The sequence below is a fragment of the Mizuhopecten yessoensis genome, unplaced genomic scaffold (genome assembly GCF_002113885.1).
Source record: "Mizuhopecten yessoensis strain PY_sf001 unplaced genomic scaffold, ASM211388v2 scaffold11123, whole genome shotgun sequence".
Lineage (NCBI taxonomy): Eukaryota > Metazoa > Mollusca > Bivalvia > Pectinida > Pectinidae > Mizuhopecten > Mizuhopecten yessoensis.
In genome coordinates, this window is record NW_018408891.1 from 404104 (window position 1) to 429221 (window position 25118).

Genomic DNA, 25118 nt, shown 5'->3' on the forward strand with positions numbered 1-25118 from the left:
CAATAAAATATAAGGTGAACCCTGAGATAACCACCTATTGTCTAACTAAACACTGAAAGGACACAAGGCGGTGAGCGACGACTCCGGGATAGGAGCACTACCTATCGGTGGACATGGACATTATAAAAGGCACTAAACAGGTAATATTTCATTTCGATTTAACGTCAGTATTATTGAAAAAAAAATTTTTCTTGTAATACAATGTATGTATTGGATAACAGCACTGCATTAGGCCGTGTGCTTTATATGTAGCAGGTAACTATACAGTTAGGTAGCGCTATAATTAGATTCAATTAGTCATCAATTCAAGCCAATTAATCACAGGTACTTAAGTGGCAGGTTTTGGCTCGTTAAGACAACTGTGACATGTAGGTTACATTTTGTGTATGCAAGGGTCGATCGCTGGCAATACACAAAGGTAGTAATCATTATATATTTACCATCGTATACAGTATATCGTATGCCTCGCTTCAGTATTGTTATCTTAATGAATGCATTTAACTATATTGTCATTTGTGAATATCGTGATATAATTTATCTGCAAAAATAAGAACATATATCCTTAAATGACATGTATACTACCATGACAAGCTGCTACTATATGCTATATTCATGAAGTAATCCTCAACACTACTGTGTTCAATCATTGCCTCTTCCTTAGTGCCGCGGTATGTGTCAACAAGGTCGTTAGCTGAGTTAAGCTGGCCCATGACTTATACATGAGGCCTATATGATTACCCCCGCCAGGCTTCACTGCCTCTTAGTCGTATAGCAGGTTTTGTTACTCCGTAGGACTACCCGTTCATTCGACTGTATTTGTTTACAAATTGATTTAAAATACCACGCCGAACGATCGATCCCTGTGCAGAATTGTATTCAGCTAAGGTGTCTGTAGTGTGAGAAACAGGATATAACTTGGCGTGCAAGACCTTTATATGTGTGTGTTAGAGTGTGTATTTTAGAATTTATAAATTGTGAGGCATGTTGAGAAAATACAAACTATTGCAAAGGATGTTTATCACATAAATTCTATTACTGCGCAGCGGTAATAAATAATACCTCCTGTACATTTCCCTAATCTAATATTTGTGTAATGATCTACCACGGTATGAGCATCTGGTAATTCCATGTTTTACTTGTGACGTCATCATTAAAACAATTGAAATAACGTCATAAAAGTAACGTCATTACAATGATAATTCAAATGACGTCATATATTAAAGTATAGCAGCAGCGTCAATTTGACGTTAGACACATTCTATCACATTCACCTGTTCATTCTATTAACTTTCAATTTAATGTTCCATAGGTTAAAGAAATTAATCATGTACATTATAGATGTATATGTACCACATATTGCTGAATTGAGTTATGTAATATGGCTAATGCGTGCACCAGGTTACAAAAGAACATATTTTGTGATTACGCTTATCATAGTATTTCAACACAGTTCTGTTTTGAGAATATTTCTATTGTGTTTGGTATTGCAACATGAGCATGCATTTGAAAGGAACTACTACAAAGATGCATTCCAAATATTACATCATGTGTATTAAAAACAATAACGGAAATTCTTTTTGTATTAATTTATTTTCAAATAATATTGAATTTAGATATTTGAAAATTATTATCGCTAACAAACAAAATACCTTGGATCACAATAAACTGTAATACTAGCAAAACAATAAAAACAAAGGTTGCATGAGTGTATAAACTCCTAATATGATTCAAATACCTCTAAATGTCTGTTTGAAATAGCGGGTTAGAGCACAACCTGTATTCCAAGACGAACGTCGTGAAATCCAAAAAGTAGTTTGTTTACACAGAGGGTTTCTTAATACAGGTTTAGTTAATTATGAAATCACTTCTATGGGGACATTAAAAGTAGTGTATTACACAGGTAATTTTTAATGAGGGTTTTTGCATGAGCAAGTCTTACTAACAGACTGTTCATTTACATGGTGAGCTACATGTATTTAAAGTGATGTAATTGGCTATCTAACCCATATTAAGAATCGTGTACTTCGTGAGGTTAATTTTAAAGAGGCATTATCAAGCTATTTTTAAAATGTATCGTTCATATCTATTCCAAAGAAAGCACGGTGGACATGTGCAATGTATTGTAGCCTTCTGATGTCCTGATGGTAATGATGCATTTCGTGTTATAGCTGAAGATCTATCGAAACACCACTGTAAATGTATTTAACACTATCGGGAAATAATTCAATAACACTTATCGATACTCAGAGAACAGTGTATCGAACTGCTTTATAGCATCATTTCTAAGAACGTATAGACATTTGTGCTGAACATTAGTTTTTTTGTTAAACACATGTTAATGTGGCAAGGATTTTCGACACTATGGAAGCAATGGGTTAACCACTCCAGAGGGGCACTACTTTCCGAAGTACCAATAGATATATATTACAGTCACAGACATAAGAACTGAAAAGAACTATTCTTTATCGATGAAAATGATCGTGCTGGCAAATCAATTCAAACAAACGTCTGTAAAAACAGACTAATCTGTTTTATGTAGTGCTTTTGTTTGTATATATCTTTTTCACTGCATCCTGTTTTGCACAGGTATGCAATATAGACTTGATTGCACTGCTACGTATCTTTTGAATACTGGTTATAAGACTAACTTCACTGCTCTGAACACTCAACAGATGTCTAGCACTGTAAAAGTGGAATTTTTGTGGTGTTAAAAAGCTCGTTTTTTCACATTATGAAGACAAACCGCGCAAATAACCAAACACAAGGAAGATTTATTTGTGGATTAAATATAATATAGATATATTAGATATGTAGACATATGATCCATTGCCAATGCGAAATTTTCCCAATTGCAATCTGTTTAAACGGCACAATGTGAACATATCCACATGTGAAATTTACACTTTTACAGCATTACAGAATTGTGGCATCGATGTTCGTTGAACAGGGTTTAACTTCCTACTACCATCTATAGTAATTTAAGGCCATGCCTCCATGTGTGTTGTATAAGCGTACATGTGTGTTTATATGACGGAGTACTTGCCTCCGCTCTAGTGCCGATTTCGTGGTGCTATCTCACCGAAGACACACTTCAAAGCCCGGTCACATAATGGGTGAACCAGTTGTTGGTTTTTTCTAATTGCTTAACGTTAAGCATGAAATATCAACTTCTATTTCAAAGGACTTTGGTATGTCCCGGCCTTGGGATAGAACCCCTTGCTTTAGTCTCCTTGACAAACATTTAAAATTAAAGCCAAATATGAGATATTACCAAGCAATGCGCTAGAAAATGTAAGGTAGATCAAAGAAATATACAAAAATCCCACATATTACAATGGGTGCAGTAGATTCATTTTGTTAGCTTTTGTGTCGCAAAGTAGATGGCACAAAAGAAAATTTCAATTCTGCAGGGGGTTCCGACATCGGGCGCCTCTTACGATACATGCAGTGGGTAATAGCAGGGTATTCCGTTCGTGATCCCCGACGTGCAGAGGTGATTATGGCAAGGACAAGCAACTGTTCAAAATATGGTTTTCTATCTGTTTCGTTCTCTTTTTAAATCGTTCTGTGAATATCCAACCTGTGTATAGGCGTGGGTGTACATGTGCGACCACGTCGTTAGATTTAATCAAACAATCCCGATCTTGTAGTTCCTTAAGGATCCCCGTCCTACTGCCAAAAACTGAAATTATGCTTAGGAAACAGTATTTTTTTAGTAATGAGTATAGCGTTGATAAATCATTTATGAAAACAAAAGCGGAACTTTTATAAAAAATAATAAAGAAAAAACAAAAACTAAATCTAACAAACAAACAGTGTTTTGATATTAAAAATTCAGCTTGGTTAATGTTGGAAACGAACCCTTGACCTCAGATCGGTTTATTATTGTTCAGACCGACTGAACTGCCTAGCTAACGGAAGTGTGCAGGACAAACTGTGTTTCAGTTTTACCAAAAGCAAAACTAAGGGGAGATTACTGTATATACAAAATACCACAGAGCAGTAGTACAGGGATCCTTTACCGATCAGACAGTAGAAGCGTTTGCACACGTGAACTCTGGTTTAGGCATGCTTGACGTGAACTCTGGTTTATATATGTTTGACGTGAACTCTGGTATAGGTATGTTTGACGTGAACTCTGGTTTAGGTATGTTTGACGTGAACTCTGGTTTAGGTATGTTTGACGTTAACTCTGGTTTAGGTATGTTTGATGTGAACTCTGGTTTAGGTATGTTTGACGTGAACTCTGGTTTAGGTATGTTTGACGTGAACTCTGGTTTAGGTATGTTTGACGAGAACTCTGGTATAGTCATGTTTGATGTTTCATGTATACGGTGTTGATCATGTGTCGGTATCAAAGACAGATCATAGGCTGTCTTAGGTTTTACCTGGAAAGAGACTAGAGAAAAACGAGCCACTTGATAAACAAGTTTAAACATGTTTTTAAGCCGTATCATGTAATTATAAATATGAGTTCGATAACCAAAATCATATCCATAGGTAATTGCTAATAATCATTATTCAAATTGGAAGTACATTATACGTGCAAAATGATGTACCCCATTACCTTAAAATCACGTGACTTTATTCTGAAACTTTTATCTCGGTAAAGTGATTGTTGTATTCCTAATTGGGCTATCGATTTTCAGGAAGCATATGCTTATTAAATTAAATCTATTCTGAGGCGCCTGGTGTTGCCTCCATATTGTGTTAGCGGTCATAAAGTATAAATATAAAAATAAACTTTATTTCTTTTACAACAATTATGAAACAAGTTATTTCATATCATATTAAATAGTCTTGTTGGTCTTGATGTTAGCGCGCGGGGGTCTTATTGCGGGAGGAAACCGGGATACCCGCAGAATACCCACGTGACCTGGCAGGTGACCCTATACCTATTCACGTCCGATCGGGGAATTGAACCCCCGCCACCTTGGTGAAATGCAAGTTCGCTATCCACTGCACCAACCGACTACCCTTTATTGACTTTTAATCTACAGAGTCAATGCCGTCTGTTCGTTTTCGGTTACACAATCTGTCTGGAGATTAGAACAATACATGATTCGCATTTTTGTCTCTTTTAATTGGGCCGCGGTAGCCAAATAGTTAAGGGGTCTGACTTTCTGTTACCACTAGCCCTCCATCACTGGGTTGCAGGTCCGATACCTACGTGGGGCAGTCGCAAGGTACTGGCCATAGATCGGTGTTTTTTCTCTGGGAACTCCGGCTTTCCTCCACCACCATAATCTGGCACGTCTTTAAATGACCATAGCTGTTAATAGGACGTAAAACACAAACAAACAAACCCAAAAAGTCTTGGTTAACAAGGGTCAGACAATCTCACGCATCTCTTGGCAACGTTTTCTTATGTTCAAAAAAGAAATAAAATTAAGAACTAAACCTTCTCAATACATGTACATCAAATGCAAAATATAACGTCATTGGTGATGTACTCGGGAGCTATCATACTGCAATGCATAACGAAATAGTACAACACAAATTATAGCGAGCACTATGCACACAACTAGGCCGTAATTGATAGTATTGTCTATGTGGACTGTGACCAATCTAATTAATATGCAAATGAAGTGTTTAAACATTATCTGAACAGCCGTATAATTGTTTCGATAAATTCAAAACAAAGACTGGTACAGTACACAAAGACTGGGAGTTAAGCGTCCCTTTGTAGCTTGCCAGTGTTTGTAATGAATGCTTCCCGGATGGCGACACACTGGGAGGCACCTCTGTGTTCTCAAACAATTAATAAAATATAACAAATGCATGTTTTATTCTGCTTGAATGCGTTATGTATTGTTGCAAACGTTCTCATTTGTTATAACATAACCGTGCTTAAGAAATAATTGGAAAACAAATACAAGTAGCACATTATCTAAATTGATATTCCCTTGTTTGGTACTGAAAACTGAAATATTAAGTATGAGTGTTGAGTAATGTGATACCAGATAACCCTTGTATGTCCCCCACAGGTCTATGGGGTGACTATACAACATAATTTTACATAATACACACAGCAACAGAGAGAATCAGTGTGGTGTATAGACGGGTACTTCCTTATGTTGGCCCTGTAGTGTGATCGGTATCGTTGGCTAACATTAGCTCCATGGATACGGTAAATGTTCCAACGATATTATGGATTAATCCGGCAATAAAATATGCCCCTCAATTACTGCACTACGATCCAATAGTTTGACCAAATGTAAATAATAACAACAGCTTAAACTATATCATAACCATTGTCTACATTGTAAAACATTTGTTTAAGTCTTTTTCAAAAATATTATTCTATACAAAATATACCTTCGGAGGCATTTGACAGAGTTATAGTTGTTTGGAATCTAAAAGTAGAAAACCTGCAGGCATCGAGCTCATGACTTTCGCATTTAAAAGCCTACATTTTACTAATTATAGGAACTGTTTACACACAGCAGAAAATAGAATGTCGAATTCCAGGGTTGAAAAGCCTACCAAAAACAATTAACAAGAAACATTACATGACGAGAAAAAAGTATCCTATCTAGTTGCTCTATGTATATATAGAGGGGAGATTACTCCAAAAAAGTATCCTATCTAGTTGCTCTATGTATATATAGAGGGGAGATTACTCCAAAAAAGTATCCTATCTAGTTGCTCTATGTATATATAGAGGGGAGATTACTCCAAAAAAGTATCCTATCTAGTTGCTCTATGTATATATAGAGGGGAGATTACTCCAAAAAAGTATCCTATCTAGTTGCTCTATGTATATATAGAGGGGAGATTACTCCAAAAAAGTATCCTATCTAGTTGCTCTATGTATATATAGAGGGGAGATTACTCCAAAAAAGGATCTCTTAATGCAACTTTTCTTCAAAATTATAACTGATGCATGGGTTCCTTTACCTTAAAAAATGCTTTCCAACGCCGGTTGGAAAATATAAAGTACTTCCACATTGTCATTCTGTGGACTGTTGTAGCTTCCTCTTCTACTGGTGTTTATATAATGCCTGATCTAGTAAGAATGAACATGCTACCGAAGTGTAAACAAAAACGGATGTGCGAAATCAGAATTGATAAAACTATGGCAATCAGGACATTTTCTTAAACAGAAACGTCTTTTGGAAATATACGCAAGGAAGTCATATTTAAAAAGGGTCACGTTGATGGAAGGGAAAGAGAGTAGAGACGAAAAAGGGGAACGACATAGACCCAAGTATTGCATTGAGGGCAGCAGATCAATGTTGTTGTCTCTCCCAATGGTCCCTTAGAAGACGACACAGTAACTCATTGGTGTAATCGTAGTCAGTACAACAGAACACATCGGTGTAATCGTAGTCAGTACAACAGAACACATCGGTGTAATCGTAGTCAGTACAACAGAACACATCGGTGTAATCGTAGTCAGTACAACAGAACACATCGGTGTAATCGTAGTCAGTACAACAGAACACATCGGTGTAATCGTAGTCAGTACAACAGAACACATCGGTGTAATCGTAGTCATTACAACAGAACACATCGGTGTAATCGTAGTCAGTACAACAGAACACATCGCTGAATTGTAGTCAGTACAACAGAACACATCGGTGTAATCGTAGTCAGTACAACAGATCACATCGGTGTAATTGTAATCAGTACAACAGAACACATAGGTGTAATTGTAGTCAGTACAACAGAACACATCGGCGTAATCGTAGTCAGTACAACAGAACACACATCGTTGTAATCGTAGTCAGTACAACAGAACACACATCGTTGTAATCGTAGTCAGTACAACAGAACACAACGGTGTAATTGTAGTCAGTACAACAGAACACATCGGTGGAATGGTAGTCAGTACAACAGAACACATCGGTGGAATGGTAGTCAGTACAACAGAACACATCGGTGTTATAGTAGTCAGTACAACAGAACACATCGGTGGAATGGTAGTCAGTACAACAGAACACATCGGTGGAATGGTAGTCAGTACAACAGAACACATCGGTGTAATCGTAGTCAGTACAACAGAACACATCGGTGTCATCGTAGTCAGTACAACAGAACACATCGGTGTAATTGTAATCAGTACAACAGAACACATCGGTGTAATCGTAGTCAGTACAACAGAACACATCGTTGTAATCGTAGTCGGTACAACAGAACACATCGGTGTAATAGTAGTCAGTACAACAGAACACATCGGGGTAATCGTATTCAGTACAACAGAACACATCGGTCTAATCGTAGTCGGTACAACAGAACACATCGGTGTAATCGTAGTTAGTACAACAGAACACATCGGTGTCATCGTAGTCAGTACAACAGATCACATCGGTGTAATTGTAATCAGTACAACAGAACACATCGGTGTAATCGTAGTCGGTACAACAGAACACATCGGTGTAATAGTAGTCAATACAACAGAAAACATCGGTGTAATCGTAGTCAGTACAACAGAACACATCGGTGTAATCGTAGTCAGTACAACAGAACATATTGGTTTAATTGTAGTCACTGCAACAAAACATATCAACATCATGTCCATTAAAATTGTATCATTTCCGTCAAAACAGACTATGATTACCCCAAGGTCCTGAAACGATATATTATCCTTCAATGTAAAGTACGACAAAACGATGCAGTAGAAAACAATGCCCATGCTAAATAATTAACGACACATCTTCTCATGCATTGCATTGTAAACTGGTCTGCCGATAAAATGAAAGAAAGATACAAGAACATCTTAAGGAAAAAGAAAAAAACGAAACGTTGATATATGTTGGTCAGTTAGCAAGGAGGCAAAGGGAACTGGAGCTCTTATATAAAATGTTTATATCAATCAAAATTATAATGATTCTGGTGTTTCCTCCATTTTTGTTATACTTTTTGTACTTGCTTTTGTTTCTGTTTTCGACAAATTGTTTTTGAACAGATATTCAACTATTATATGCTAAGGTATTTCAGGATTTAAAAGAGATTCGGGATATTTTAGGTTAAAAAAGGTTATTTTAGTTAACTTACAATTGCACATATCATCATTGCCCTTCTGCTCCTCGCAAAGCTTATTTAAAAGGACAGGGAGGGTTTTGTCTATTTTTTGTGGGGATTCATGGATTATTTTAAAGATGAAATGTCCCTTGTAACAGCTTTGGTGCTATGAGGACGAGTGTCTATAGATACACAACATAACAGATAGAAAAGAAAGGAAAACAAATAAAAGATGCTCTTAAGTTTTGCAACATGTAGGACAGCAAATCAGTTTTTTTATTATGTGATGTCTCTTCAGCACACATTTGTTTCGTTTTATCTAAAATGTTTCACTTTGGGAACATTTACGGCTATATCAGCAGAACAAGCCAACACGTCTGTCCGTTCTACAGAGTACAATATAATGTATATTTCTAAACTAGAAACATTGCTGATGGGAATGAATGTATATGTATCAATACATTATGCCGGTTTAAGGAAAAAACGGGTTTTCATCTCACTACTTAATATTTCTTGGTAAACTTATCCTTAGAGGCGACTCATGGGTGGCCCCATAAATCATTGCATTGATTGTAATCATCTTCTACAAATATTTTCCTTCATGTGTCCAGTTTCATACACAAATACAATTGTCTCTATGTTCTACGATGAGGCACTGTACGCCACTATCGTGAACAAGGGTGCAGTTGAACATAACGATTCATTATTAAGTTTTGAATGGCATTTACGACAGGGGTATATTGTAACTACAACACATGGTAGACTAAATATGTCACAAGAAATTTACGTACTATTTGACCCCAAGAGCGACCCAGGCTAATGTTTTACGCAAATAACTGATATCAGTGCTCAAAACTTCTGATCTAACTAGTCGATGTCTATACTGAGAATCCGGGTCGGAAGTTCTAATAAAAAACGCGTATACAAAAAGGCTCGACATGTATTATGTACGTAATATAACTATTTATAGTAAACAATCAACACGACACAGTTAAAATTAATGTATTGTATGTTTATTAAACTCTCTGCTTTGTTTATTACTTCAGTCAATCCGTGTTTTTGAACATTCGCGATATATACACAAAAATACCTACAGTTCAATACATGTTAACAGTGAGTTACGCTTAGGGAGCATCAACTCAAACTTACGATCACTTTCTGTAAACTCATTTCCATTATAATTACACGTGTATTTATTTTATGTAAACTACTGTGCTCGCTGTGGAGCCCTGTCTGGACATCAAAGAAAACCACATAGTAGCATCCCCAACTCTGACTGTTACAGGGTCGCGGCCTCTTCAAAAAAGAGGTTTTGATGTTCCAATGGTCAACGCGCTACGTATACTGGCAACGTTTTGGTAGGAAACCCTGGTTGCGTAAGATGAAGTTTACATTGTGTTATGTTTTCTTCTGAGCTACAATGTTTTAAGGTTGCAGTAACGTTATGGAATCTTATTAATCACTGCTAACGAACATGCATAGCGTCCCCTGAATAAATGACAGAATATATGAAACTATTTTGTTCAAAAATATAACCAACCATTACGTCATTTTCCTATTTCTAATAAAAAATAAATCCTAGCAAAGCTCCAACATACAGAAACAACACATCACAGTCTAAACACATGCAGACTGATAGTGAATTTAGAGTGAACACGAAAATCAATTTTGTGATATATAAGGTATATTACACGCACGCTATTTGGCAGAGAAATGTATCGATGATTTTAGTAAGCTTAAAATATCCATGAGTGATATCTTTCATTACTCCATAATAATAACCCACATAATGTCTAAAAATACGTTATCTGATGTAGGGTATACTCTGCTGATGATTGACGACTCAATTTGGATTTTAAATTACACCATCGAGTTCAATGCTATATCATAGCCTCGAAATACTTAAATGGTATTAGTCACACATTTCCTGTTATTGAAAAGAGCGTGTACAGTCACATATCCTAACCGACATGGTGAATGGTGGACAAACAAGTAAATTTATTGAAAATAATAACAGATATATATTTGCCAAGGAACGCTATGGCAAAATAAATAACTAATCAGATTATGTAAATAATAGGTTTCAGATAATTTAAAAACTGATAATATTTTGTATTATTGCAGCAAAATGTCGTTGTACTGCAACCATATGTACAGAAAAATGTTTTCGTTATAATGGGGTTTGGCGATAAATTTAGAAAACGGGACTTTGGCGGTAAGCGGGGTGGCAAATTTAGCTAAGGACTTTATATCGAAGTTATTTCGAATTTCAGTTTCATTACTTTAATGAGTGTATTGGTCATATTTAAGCAGGATCATACAGGCCACTAGTTAAGGTACTAATTGATTAACCCTGCACGCTCCACATAATATAGTATTCTGTGTTACTTCACGTGAAGTAAAATGTGCATGCATCTGAGAGGATGCAGACAAATACATTTCGACAAAAAATAAAATTAGTTTCCCTTACCCTATCAATACTTCTACACGAAATGTCATATTTTCCTCACGTGATAAAGTTGAAGGATATTGATATTTAAAATTCGTTCGTAAATTATCGCTCTGGTATGCGGGGAAAATTGTTATTTGTTTCCCGTCAATCAATTCCAATTTCAGTATAACAATTATCACAAAAATAATGTTTTCATATATCACATGAGACAAAGATTATTGTTTTCATCAAAATGGCTTTTCGACTACTTTGTTTCGATTTCTTTTGTTGTTTAAGGTATGCTCGATGGCAATGAATTTACCAGTTTGCTGCAAACTAAACGTTAAAATATAAATAGTATTTTAAGATATTAGTTCACTCTTTTGATCATATATAATATATTAAAATATTTTTTAGTGATTTATGAAAAAAACGTTTTATGAAGATGTAAAATAGTGGATGATTAAACAATATATTAACGTCAAACACAAACTATGATTGTCTACAGATTTTCTAATCGAATTGTTTTGTGTACATGAAGCTTGACTCGATTGCCTTTTTTGGAAAATAAATGAGCATGTATTGCTTAACGATACGACCTGGGACGCAGTCAAGAGAAATTAGAGAATTGGCAATTGAGCTTGTTTAAATAATTGAGTGAAATGTGGGAGGTAAAAATCAATTATAAAGAGAATCAATAATTATGTACACTTGTACTCCTAGAATTCAGTAAAGTTACATCCGCTCACTGTAAACACAACTGGAGGACGACCTCAGTGTAAAGGCTTGATGGCAGAGAAGGTATGGGATCAATGGCGGCGATACAACTAGTTTTCTCTCCATACAGAATATGCTGTTCTCTGTGTGGCGAACAAATGTACATAGAAACAACTACTATTTGTCGGTATTTGTATTATTAAATCAGGATCATAACCGATAACCGCACTACTAATTGATTATATGTATGAATTCGTGACTAATTGAAGAATGGTTATTCCAAGTCAATTTAATGCCTTGTAAATGTGTCTAGACAAAATTGGTTTTACAAATCATCATTTAAATAGTTCTAAAATGGATTGCTTAAAAGTCAACAGATCAGTTCTCTTTACGACTTTTGTTTATATTTAATTCATATTTACATTTCTACTTGATAATCTAAATAAGTTTCCCTATGAATATTAAATTAAGTCATTGACCGAATTTTCAAAGTTTATCAATAAAAGAAGTTTCAAACTATGCACTTTTGAGATATGTGTCTATGGTTTTCCGAGCGAGGTATTTAATTGCTTAACTCCAGAGAGACACTATTTGCATGTTTTGGAACGTGGTGATGACAAGTTTTTTCAACGTTCAGTTTTACAATCAGATGGCATCATATTTTAGCGCAAAGTTTTTAACGAAGGAAATTTGTGATTTGACAAACATCTAATCATTCTCCTAATTTGGGAGAATTTTACCTAATCTCAACCCATGTTGTGAGATGTTTCGATAGTAAAGTGAAATTTCGACAAGTCCCTCTTTTGGCAATTGAAGACTCTTTGCCATCGTATTAAAGTTTGAGCGTCTTGACCAAGGAGGTGATATTTTTGTCTAAATCAATATCGAAGACGCAGCTTATTTCTATAGAATTTGAACTTGTTTCTGGTGAACACGGATCAATACCATCATTAGATTTCGTAAGCAAACTAGATCCAAATACAAGATTGCGTTATTACACCACCGAAAGTGACCAACAGCCTCAAAACGAAAAAACGAAATCGTGATTACGAATACTGAGATTAGAATATTACTTCAAGTGATAAAAGTTTTCTCTGGTGTGTAAATTAACGAATTTTGTTTCAATTGCAAGTTGTTGTTTACAAACAATGAACAACAATCAAATAATGTACACCAACGTTTAACACAAGGACAACGTAGGGAAATACATACTGAGGCATATAATATTGCTCCAACCTGTAATTTTTGTGATTTTCTAATGTTACTTTGTACCAAACGCATGCTGTTGTTACAGTTAACTATACACACGTGGTGACCTGCTTATATACTGTGATGCAATGTGATACGCAGATCGAGTATCCTCGAGTTTCAGCTGTATTAACATTCTAGTAAGCTATCTTAAATTTCCGTTTTGCAAATTCAAATTTCCGTAGTTATATAATCGTTAAACTTCAATCATCATTTTTTATTCGCAATAAATAAGTGGTTTTTTTTAATTATATCGCTATGAATATTGCTATTTGGTGATTTATTAAGCTTTTTCAACATGTCACTCCACAACTGCGACCTATATAAATATACAATATACAGAGTAATCATGTAAATATCAATATCAATCAATGTTATGCTTTGTAGAGACATGTTTATAATGTAATTGAAGGTTATAACTTAGTCAGTGGAACAAACACAGTGTGTATAATGAAGCACACGTTACAGGTTATCCACCTACAAAGCTAGGAGTAGATATTGCAAGAAAATCGGTCGATTTAAGAACAAAAGGATCTGGTCACACTGGGTCGTCCTATCAGTGATAGGACGGTCGGTACAAGACGTGCCACGTCCCATGACAGCCGGTAAACATTACTGTGTTTATAGAGTCACTCTGACATTATCAACTTCCGTGCAGACGAACCTGCTTTGTCTGAGATCTTTGGAGGCTCACCGACTAAGGTTGAAGTTTTGAACTCATGTTTCCCTGACGTTCCAGATAGTATCCGGTAATAATTGAACATTCTTGCGCGCGGAAATCCAATCAAACTGGTCGCTGTGTCGAAAAGTTCGCGTTGGAAATGATCCTGAAATCTACCTGTTCTATAATACAAATATTACAAAATCATATTTTTAACAGATTAAAATTGAAACTGTTATGTTCCATTTTATCCGGCTTGGTGGCTTGTAAACGAAAAATCGACATATAAACAACATTACCCCTAACAAAAGGGAACGCTTTGATATTTGGTTGATACGCTAAATATGAAATGTTTATATTGTTTGTTGAATTTTGTTTTTTAAACCGCCAAAATAAATGTTTCACAATATGACCATTTCTTCCACAAAGGGTTCATCTGTGGTACCACAAGTTAACTCAATGAAAATAAATAATTGAAAAGCTTCCGATCGTACGCGAAGGACTTGTATGTAATATCACAGGAACATACGGGAGGGACTTGTACGTAACATCACAGTAACATACGGGATGGACTTGTATGTGATATCACAGGAACGTACGGGAGGGACTAGTATATAATATGATAGGAACGTACGGGAAGGACTTGTATGTTAGATCACAGGAACGTACGGGAGGGACTTGTATGTAATATCAACAGAACGTACGGGAGGGACTTGTATGTAATATCACAGGAACGTACGGGAGGGACTTGTATGTAATATCACAGGAACGTACGGGATGGACTTGTATGTAATATCACAGGAAGGAAAGGGAGAGACTTGAATGTAATATCACAGGAACGTACGGGAGGGACTTGTATGTAATATCACAGGAACGTACGGGAGGGACTTGTATGTAATATCACAGGAACGTACGGGAGGGACTTGGATATAATAGCACAGGAACATACGTGAGGGACGTGTATGTAATATCAAAGGAACGTACGGGAAGGACGTGTATGTAATATAAAAGGAACGTACGGGAAGGACGTGTATGTAATATAAAAGGAACGTACGAGAAGGACGTGTATGTAATATCACAGGAACATACGGGAGGGACTTGAATGTAATATCACAGAAACGTGCGGGAGGGACTTGTATGTAATATCACAGCTTAAGGTTAGAGCTGTCTGTCGATCCCTTTATAGTTCGTTAGTCGTCTCAAAGCGGTTCACAAATTATTATCCGCGGTTATAGGGCTTTTGCAACCAGCCAATATCTTTCTCAACTCCATTGGGAGCATACAGCCGGTGCTGCCATTTCGGCGCTCAGAGCTAGCATTAGACAATTTTAGCAATACCCAACTATGAACTCATTTACAGCTGAATAGACTGCAACATGCGGAGTAAAGTATCTTGCTCAAAGATACAACACAGCACCTTGACGTGACTCGAACCTGCAACCCTTTGGTTACGAGCCCGGCGTCCTACTACATGTACTAGACTACCGTGTTTCTATACGACTACATATAAAACTGATACAAATCAAATACTAGTAGACTAGTATATTGCATGACTAATCAATCTTACGAATACATTCAGAACATTTAGAAAACGTACTGTGAAGAAATCAAAAGAGAAAAATCGACTCGTTTAAGTGAATGTAAACTTCAAATGTCTAACTCGTTGTCTTGTTGGTATTCGCTCTTTAAATGACGTTTAGTAATTAGTTGACTTGACAAAGACATGGAAACTCAATAGCGAAACAAATACATTGTGTGCAATATTGTCAATGTTCCCACGTGGCATTGCCATTGTAATAGTAAGCACGTGGAACATTTTGATCTGCCAAAGCATGGTTATGTTCAGGAACTGTGACTAATGTTATTTGTTGTGTGATGTATAAACAACCTGAAGTGGTCTTAACTGATAGACTATTGTGTTCCAAGTTAAGTAAATTGAACATCAAAGTAATATCTGTTAAAATAAAAGTCGAGTGAAAGGAATGACAGGGAATCAGAACTGAAACAGCATTTAGAAAACAAAACAAAATCAATTTGGAGGTCAGGTCAATATCCAAATTCAATACGGCGCAATGGCTTATTTCTGAGTCACCAAGTTAAAAAATAGAAGAGGATACTGAAGTTCCAAAAAAATCGTGCCATAGTATTTATGAAAGAGTCAAGGCCTTGTAAAGACTCTTCTCATTAAGGACATGTCAGTTACATAAATCAAAGCAGACGGCTCATTGTTAGGCGTTGTATTTAATTAATTACTCCAGCCACTAAATCATGATTCCGCGTTATACAACAGAGCACGACTATCGCGTTTCTTTTACGGCTTATTTCCCTATTACCTAATGATGTAGAAAACGTAGTGTCTACCATTGCTCACACACTCGACATTCGTGATTATATCACAAACACACAATCTTTATCATATAAAACGTGTTGTTGTCCTGTTTCGGTGATTTTGTTTTGATCTTGTATTTGTGTGTTGACGCGATAAATGTTTCCCAACGCGAGCCGACGCCACATAGCTACATATGAGTACCTTAAAAATATAGCTTAAGTGATCTTATCTATCAGATATTAAATTAATCTGAAACTGTATAAGTTATACTTCGTTAAAGTGTACTATGTATCGTTTGAAAATGCTAAAATAATTCCAGCCAGCAATACAGAACATGACATAACTTCAGGAACACCACCTGCAGAGACACTATGAGACATTTTCAGCGAGATAACAAACTTATATACCACGTGTTAAATGTGTAAGGGTAATTATGTGGAGTTTTTGCCTGTTAAAACCAATTAAAGTCTCATTAAAGTAATTAGGATAGCGTGTTAATGACTCAAGGGCATCAAATCATCAAAGGTAATTTGATATTTACACATGCGGTGTTTCTCACTCTGTTACCACATTGTGAAGGTGAGATCACCAATGTGTTTGTAAAACGTTCACGTGTCTATGCCATTGTTGTTATTACGGTAAAATAAGAAAGATATTTTCTAAGAGTGTGACTGTTTAACTTTTACAAAAATACATGGGTTATACATTGAAAATTCTGGTGTTACAATTGATTTTGCGAGACAGAAATAGGAACATTTGAACATGTGATTAAGCGATATGACAGATAAAACATTACCGTATAGGGAGTTGTGTGTTACTTAAAAGCAAATAGGGAAAATAGATTACATAATAAAAGAAAACAAAAGAAAACAATTAAGACAAAAAAAGGCAAAATGGTTACCTCTTCTCGAAATTGTGAGTTATACTTAATTGTGTAAATTGCTGAACAAGTCATTGCTATTTATTCAGCCTGACCCCAGGAAATAACAAAAACCTCTCATATTTAACATTAATATTTAAAAGTCTGGATTATTTATATTAAGATTCATATTTACAATGAACCATTTACACCTGGTAACATTGTGGAATTACTTTTTGTCTATTCAGACAGAATGCATGAACAGGCACTGTTAACACAACAGCATAATGCCAGTGTCTATTAGGGATCTCATATATAACGATTATGATATCATGATAACATAGTGAGGTCAAGATCGCCACGGATGACTTATATCCCCATAATAACACGTATATTGTTAACTTATATAACAGGGATTTATGTCAATTCAAATTCATATTTATCTTTGATACCAATTGTTTGTATTAATAGTATATAATAGCATTATTGGTCTGATAAAGCAACTCTCGATAATAACTGGAACATTTAAACAGCCTGCTATATGTCGTTACATTTTTATTCAGGTATTATTCACACCATATAATTATACACAACAAAAATAGCAGATAAACCTTTCTATACACACACTACTATACTGAAAACTTCCTATATAGTTCAATCTCACTGAACCGTTAGATAAATAGGATATAATCTAACACTACAGTAAGTACCGCACGAAACTCACGGTGGGGCTATACTTTAGAACTATCTCATTGTGTTGTTATACAAGGCATATACTAAGTAGATTGCTTTGAAAACGAACACACCAAACGAAAAGAAAGACACCGAATTAGTCATGCATTCGATATTGATTTTAAGACTTGTTTTATTTATAGCTTCAGATAGATGACCATATACAAGATCCAGCAGAACAAAGGAAATTTGGAATATTTAAAAATGAACACAGAGAAGGTATGTTATGAGTGTTCTAAAGGTTTTTTCACACACGGGTCAATACAGTAACTCTTTCTTTCCAATTAAGTATATGTTTAACTGAGTTACTGTTTTAACTGTTATATCTGTCAGTGGGATAAAGAATGATGTAACACATAATATACTAATATCAACAGGAACAGTTGTTGGTATTAGTATGCAATATTTAACAAGTGATACGTTAATGTCAAGTAACAAAGGTGTCAGCTTTATTAGGTGTTAGTTTTGGTAAAAAGGACAGTCACAATTTTAAAATATTAACGATTTTTTTTTTTATTTATTTACGTCCGGGCAGCGGTAATAATTTGGTTGTCACTTTTTCTTATTTTTAAAAATAATGCTAATTTCGAGATTTTTTTTTAACAATCATCTTGCTCTTAAATATTTGATGTTAACGTAGTCGACGGTAAGGATCACTATAGTTAAAGATTACAAAGAGACATTTTTGTAGCTGATAATGTGGGTAATGGCTATTGCATTCCAAAAGTTTCATTGTTCTTCATTTTTCAAAATCTATCAATATTATGCCATAGCTATCTATCGTGTTAAATATGAAAGTGTTTAGCCACGTAGTACATCATGTATTGATATATTTTTCTTTTAAACAGAATTCATGGACGCATTTAATTTTTTTGACAAAAATCAAGATGGCCGGATCTGTATTGACGAGCTTGGAAAAGTTATGCAAGCGTGCGGACAAAACCCAACCCACGAAGACGTTATGGAAGCAATGATAAAGTTCGACCGAAATAGTAATATTTTTTTCTTATATATTACATTTAAGCATTGCACAGTTTGTGTGATCACAGGTTATACAATTATGTTGATTAATTCACATTAAATAATATATAAACATAAACACTTGTCCTTCAATAACAGTTTATACCATTTTAGATTTGAATTTGTCCAACCCCTAGCGTCACAGATGATCCCTTACAAGTGGAGATAGCTTTATGGTGCAGAGTAATTCAATTTTGACAAACTGTATAAATACAAATTTTATGGGTGCAATTACATGTGTGCCATACGTTCATATTTCACGGTTCATGGGCCTTATATATAATTGTTGTTTTACATGTATGTACAGTTGCATACAATGAGATGATACTGGTTTGATACCTATTTGTGTTGTCAAAATAAATACACTTGTGCAAATTAAACAGTCTGATATCTATTCTCTACCATCATTCAAAGAAAGCTGTGAAAATAAAAAAATCTTGATGTAACAGATTCCTATTTACTTTGTCACCGCTATGTTCACACTTGTGTGTTGATATCTTCCTGAGTAGAACATAGTTTAAACATCATAAATGAGGTCCTGTTGTTAAGGTCATAGAAATAGGCAAAGCAGGAAGGAATCATCAGCCACTGCGATGCAGATGCAAGAAAATGTACAAAATAAAATCACTGCACCATATAGACCTATGTAGTAGACCCATCGGTGGTACAAAATGTCAAAATAATAATATGAAATCTCTGTTTATCTTAAACATATTTTTGATCCAGCGCAAAGGACAAAATGTTTACAAAATCCTGTATAACATTAAAAATGTACAGCGTTTGTCTGTAACCAATAATTTATTCTTGAATAATAGTACCTCACAAAATCTTTATTAGTAAAGGGAGATAACTCTTATCTGTAACTAATACCGTCTTCAGACCTACGTTCGTTGTAAAAATATCCCAATCATATAGCCATGCAATACTTGTATTTCAATTAATCAATTAATTAATAGAATCTTTTTGTTCTTACAGAGGATGGAAAGGTGGAATTCGATGAGTTTGTTTTAGTTATGTTTAAAATATATCAAAACCCAGTGCTGATGAGTAATTCGTTAAGAGAAGCATTTAAAGTGTTTGACAAAGACAGTAACGGGCTGATAGATGCCTCAGAATTCAGAAATATTGTAACAAATCTTGGCGGGGATCCTTTACACGAGAAAGAAATAGCTGAAATGATGGCCGTGGCCGATACAAATAGAGATGGAAAAATTGATTATAATGGTAAGTTACATAATTCCATTCGTTGTTCAATATCGGAATGAAATATAATGTCTTGTCTCCTCCTGTAATTTATAACTTTTGATTTTTGATTTTCTATCTGTATTGGCTTCTTTCCAACCCTCCACCCTTCCTTCATTAATTCTGTTTTACTTCCTTCCTTCCGCTATTTAATTATTTATCTATTTATTTATTTATTCATTTATTTATTCAGGTATTTACTTAAATATCATAACGTTACATATTACAAATACAATCGTCGGACAACGATCGTTAATTGAAAAGAATATATACTTCTATGTTTTTAAAAGAAAGGAGTAATCATTATATACATTGCCCCATCCCTCTCGTTATTTTAGTGAGAGCATTAGAAAAACTCACAATTTCGACATTACGAGATATAGCTCGAAATTGCGACTTAATACAATTGTAACTCCAAATTTCTGTGACTCACATAATCGTAGATTTATTTCAGATTTTAGAAATCAAAATATGAAGAAGGTACATTTTTATGTGTTGTGACAGGAATCATCAAATAAAATAAGAAGTCGGAGGGAAGTGTTTTATTAAATCTTTATAGAAAAAAATACACTATAAAAGCTGAAGTAATGTGCAAGTTGTTCGCATTCAAAACTTCTTTTTTTAAATAAAACGAGTAATATCATTGATGCCAGTTTTATATTTAGATATTTAAGTTCTTTTATGCTTTTGTATTAGTTTGTGTTTATTTTTTTCAGAATTCTGTGGCATATTAGAGAAACAATAGAGCCACAATGATGCCAGTTTTCACCATAAGAGAATCTCCATACCAATGTTGACCTGCGAACCAGAATGTTTTCCCATTACGATTTTGGAATCATGCTTAACTTCTATGGCTCTTGTTGACTATTACCTGACAAACGTGTTACTTTAATGGCGACAAGACCCTCCGGTGATCGCGAAACAAGTTGCGAAATGAATTAATAAGTATACAGAACAATTGCCTTGGGTTACCATGTTTCAGCGTACGCATTACCCGAAACATTTAAATACAGAAGATCAGGTATCTGTCCTTTGGAACATTGTGTGACGATCTAGTCAGTGTTATCCCGGGTCATAGAACAGCAAAGTCGGGTATCCGTCCAAAGGAACTTAGAAAATGTTATCCCGAACTGCAATTGTTAAATACTTCTTCCATAGGGCTAACATGTGATGACTAAGGTATTAGCATCCTCGATACTCCAGGGGTTACGCTTACTTACGCTTTCTGCACTCCTGGAATATGTCATCCAAAAATTGAAGGCTTATGACTAGCGTTTTGATTCGTCTCAGGTAGAAAACCCTAACATATAGCTGACAGATACCTGCTCTGTCGATTACAGAGGACCGACACCTGACTTCAAAGCCAGTCAATTTTACCGATACACGACAGCGATATTTTTTTGGTGTTACGTCAAAGGATCAAACTAGTCTTCACGTCTTATCAAAAAGGAAACGCACACTGAGCCTTCGATTTTGTCATGACATATTCCAGTGGTGTAGAGAGCGTAAGTGAGTGTAACCCTGGAGTATCAAGGATGATTTACTCCAATCTGAAGCCATAGCTGTTCAATACAGAACAGTTGTCTATTTGAGTATCGTGTGATGACTCAACCAGTGTTATTCTAAACCATTATTGTTCAATACTGTATATTGTTAAACTAGAGATTTTGGCGTGTGATATTTTCTTTGTTTGATAATTTCAGCTGTTCGAGCTGTGGATGTTTATCCCAATATCAAACACGTCTGTGGTATAGCATTTATTTGTTTGATATTGACTGGTATATGTTTAATTATCTAATGCTTACGATTTATTTGCTCCAAGTACGTAGTATTTTTTTTTATTTGTAATTATCATGTTAACATTTGGAATAACCTTGTATGTTTATTATTGATATTAAATCCTGTCGGGGATTGATAAAGTGCTCTTTAAAGAACTAGCTATCACATAATAAAGGAATCGTTAGATTTGGTTTTTTTTCTGATACAAATAGTTCTTACTTATAACGCATTTACTGATACGTATCTAAGGTCAAATAGAATTCAATGTATTCTTTGATGTCTAAATTTATTTCTCAATTTGTTAGATAGCCTTATGGTTTTTTTAACCATTAACCAGAGCTAAATATCGAGAGTATTGACAAGGCAACAATAGGCTTTTTATTACAGCTTCATTGCGTTATTTGGAATGCCCGCCTCATTTTTTGTACTATACTTCATTTCTTTTAGATTCAAAAGACTATCTCGAGTTGTCGAAGGATTTTTTTTTTTGAAATAACACCGATTAGAGATTAGGGAGCATTTCGTTGTTGATAAAATAATCCGTCCAGTATCTGTGCCACTATGATTTGTTATTATGAAGATTAAGAACTTTGTATGTTAGAGCATCAATATGGCAAATTCTTGTTTTAAATTGATATAGAATTTATACTGTTTATGAAGTCGTTGAATCATTTTTATTAGCCAAAGAAACACGCCTTACTAATTCAAAAATAGTCTATACCACTTAAAAACAAAAACAACAACAGAAAACAAACAAATTTGAAAAACAATGTGCATGCGATTTGTAAAACATTTTATCTCAATTGTGTATGACATAGTCCAGTGATCGAGGTCAGTATTACATACGACGATTCAGCTTGCGTAGGAACTTGTTGATTGCAATAATCACAACTAGTATTACAGTTCAGTAGCCAGGTATCATTATAAAATAATATACACGTTCTAGTATTGTTCGATGTGAGCAAATCGCATTGTCCTAATTGCTAGCCATCTAAACAACAAGTTTACTACTATATCGCGGATGAAAGTTATAAAAGAAGAGCACGAAGTCATAGGGCGTCAATCTACAAATCCACACGTTTCTTAGTTCATAATTTTAACGAATCAGACTAGTTGATTAACACTTTTATCTAACCAATATCTCAATGAGAAACAATGACAGTAGCTTTATAACGTGGTAGAAAATGTATACGCATGGATTATTAGTATTAAAATGCATTATATTAATCATAAATGTTGGTCACTCATTCCTCATCGTGAATAGTATCAGCATGTACCATAATTGGTGAATTTTTATCAAATCATTTGTGATTTTTTATCAAATCATTGGACATTAATCTACCCACACCAGACGTATCATACCAGGATTTTAATACAGACAATGACATGCCAAGATTAGGCATGCACATAAAATGTGTATCGGCCTTTCAGACGGTAAACACACACAGTTTACAATGTGTACGTTGTTATTGACTTAAAGAACAACGGCTTCTACCTTTTCGTGGTGTTCGTTCATGCCTTGAATTGTTTTGTGATGCTTATTCTACGATGGTGTTTTTGTGACATTAGAGTTTTCAGGAGAAAAACTTAATTTGGAAACATCCAATTTAACTTTTGAATGAATTCTTATGCATGTTTCACTTGAGTGAAATTTGTTCATTCTAACGTTTGTCTCGCATGACAGTATGCTAAGTCAAATTCATGTTCATGTACATATGTTTAAATTTCACAATTTCTTTGTAAATATTATAGAATGACATTTTATAATAAAGGAACTTTTTCAGTATATGTTTGTAGAGTTATGGTTAGGTTGTTTACGTTCACCACATAGGCCTTATTAATTAACGCTGGTTTATAGTATAAGCTGATGCTAGTGTATAGTAAAAACTTAAGATTGAGAGACAGACTAGCATTAGTGTTGATTAGCATTTCTAATTCCTGCAAAGTCAGAACAGGTTGAACATTGCTTTAATAAAAAAAACTGCATACTTCAAATGTTAAGAATTCAAACGTTTTGACAATGGATATTTCAAAACAATGACTTTGAGGTTAGAATTTCAAAACGTCTATGAAATTGCAATATTTACGATTGAGTGATGGCACAAACGCAATAAGCAGTATTGACATAAATGTAGATACTCCTTAATTCTAAACAGAACATGCTTTGGTCACGTTTAACTTTGACTAAGTTTATTTCATAAACATGACTTTGTATTTCTTAACGTTTAATTATCCTTTAAATAAATTGATTTTCCTAACATTTGCGAAGAAAATCTAACAGGAGTTCCTATTCTAAAATTTCATATGAGTTTATGAAATGAATAAGTATAAGAAAAGCGCTCCAAAAGCAAATGATAATTAAATGTATGACGAATTCTTAGATATCGACGGAAATTAATTAAAATGTTGTTATCATATAACCAAGATGTATTGCATGAATTCGAGAAAACATCATTGTCACCTGAATTCCAATCTCTACCCAGTGGTGTGGTTCCTTACACTCACTTACACCACTGTGAATGGCTAAATGCCAAGATTCTTGGCAAAGTATTTCAAACATCATTTCCTAAAACAGTTGTGTCTTTCAGCAATGTTTGATATATTCATCCGATTAAAAAGTTCATTTCTGCCAAAAATGTCACCGTAAGACCATGTTAAATACAAACCATTATATGATATTTGTTTGTGCCATTGTGTAATACAGCCTAGTATCTACGTACGACACCTAAATAAAAAAGCGTTGTTAACACATGCTGGATTCGTGATGAGCGTTAAAGATTATATTTAAAATATACCTTTCAAGATGAAATAGTCCATATTGGCTATTGCCATGATAGTGTACGGTTTGACGGCCCATGACCAACTATAACATGATCAGAGGCCAATTATAATGCAGATCATATTTGAGCCGTTGACAGAGGTGTAAATGAAAGAGTGTTAGGAACGGCAACTTTTGGGTAGAGATTGCTGACATGGTTGTGTCATGATCACTGTTTTTTCTCTGTGTTTATGTTGTCATATGAAATTGTTCATGTTTCGTTTGATAAAGAGGGAGATTGCCCAAGCTTACATGTTTGTTTTTGTGCAGAATTAAAACAACAACAGTATTTTTGTATATTTACTCAATTTATTT

At 34.8% G+C, this 25118-nt stretch overlaps 1 protein-coding gene across 1 annotated transcript; it reads left to right on the forward strand.

Annotated features, from left to right (window-relative positions):
* On the forward strand, positions 1–25049 carry LOC110466182 (neo-calmodulin-like). The gene is made up of 5 exons (XM_021522537.1): positions 1–140; positions 18088–18163; positions 18793–18936; positions 19940–20188; positions 20923–25049. Exons 1-5 carry the CDS (start codon positions 114–116, stop codon positions 20949–20951), a joined length of 525 nt encoding a protein of 174 aa, XP_021378212.1. The 5' UTR covers positions 1–113; the 3' UTR covers positions 20952–25049.
* Positions 25050–25118: the final 69 nt, after the last annotated feature.

Coding starts and splice junctions, on each gene's coding strand:
- LOC110466182 (XM_021522537.1), top strand. CDS start 114: ATGGACATTATAAAAGGCACTAAACAG. Junction 141..18,087: donor TTATAAAAGGCACTAAACAG/GTAATATTTCAT, acceptor TTTTATTTATAG/CTTCAGATAGATGACCATAT. Junction 18,164..18,792: donor TAAAAATGAACACAGAGAAG/GTATGTTATGAG, acceptor TCTTTTAAACAG/AATTCATGGACGCATTTAAT.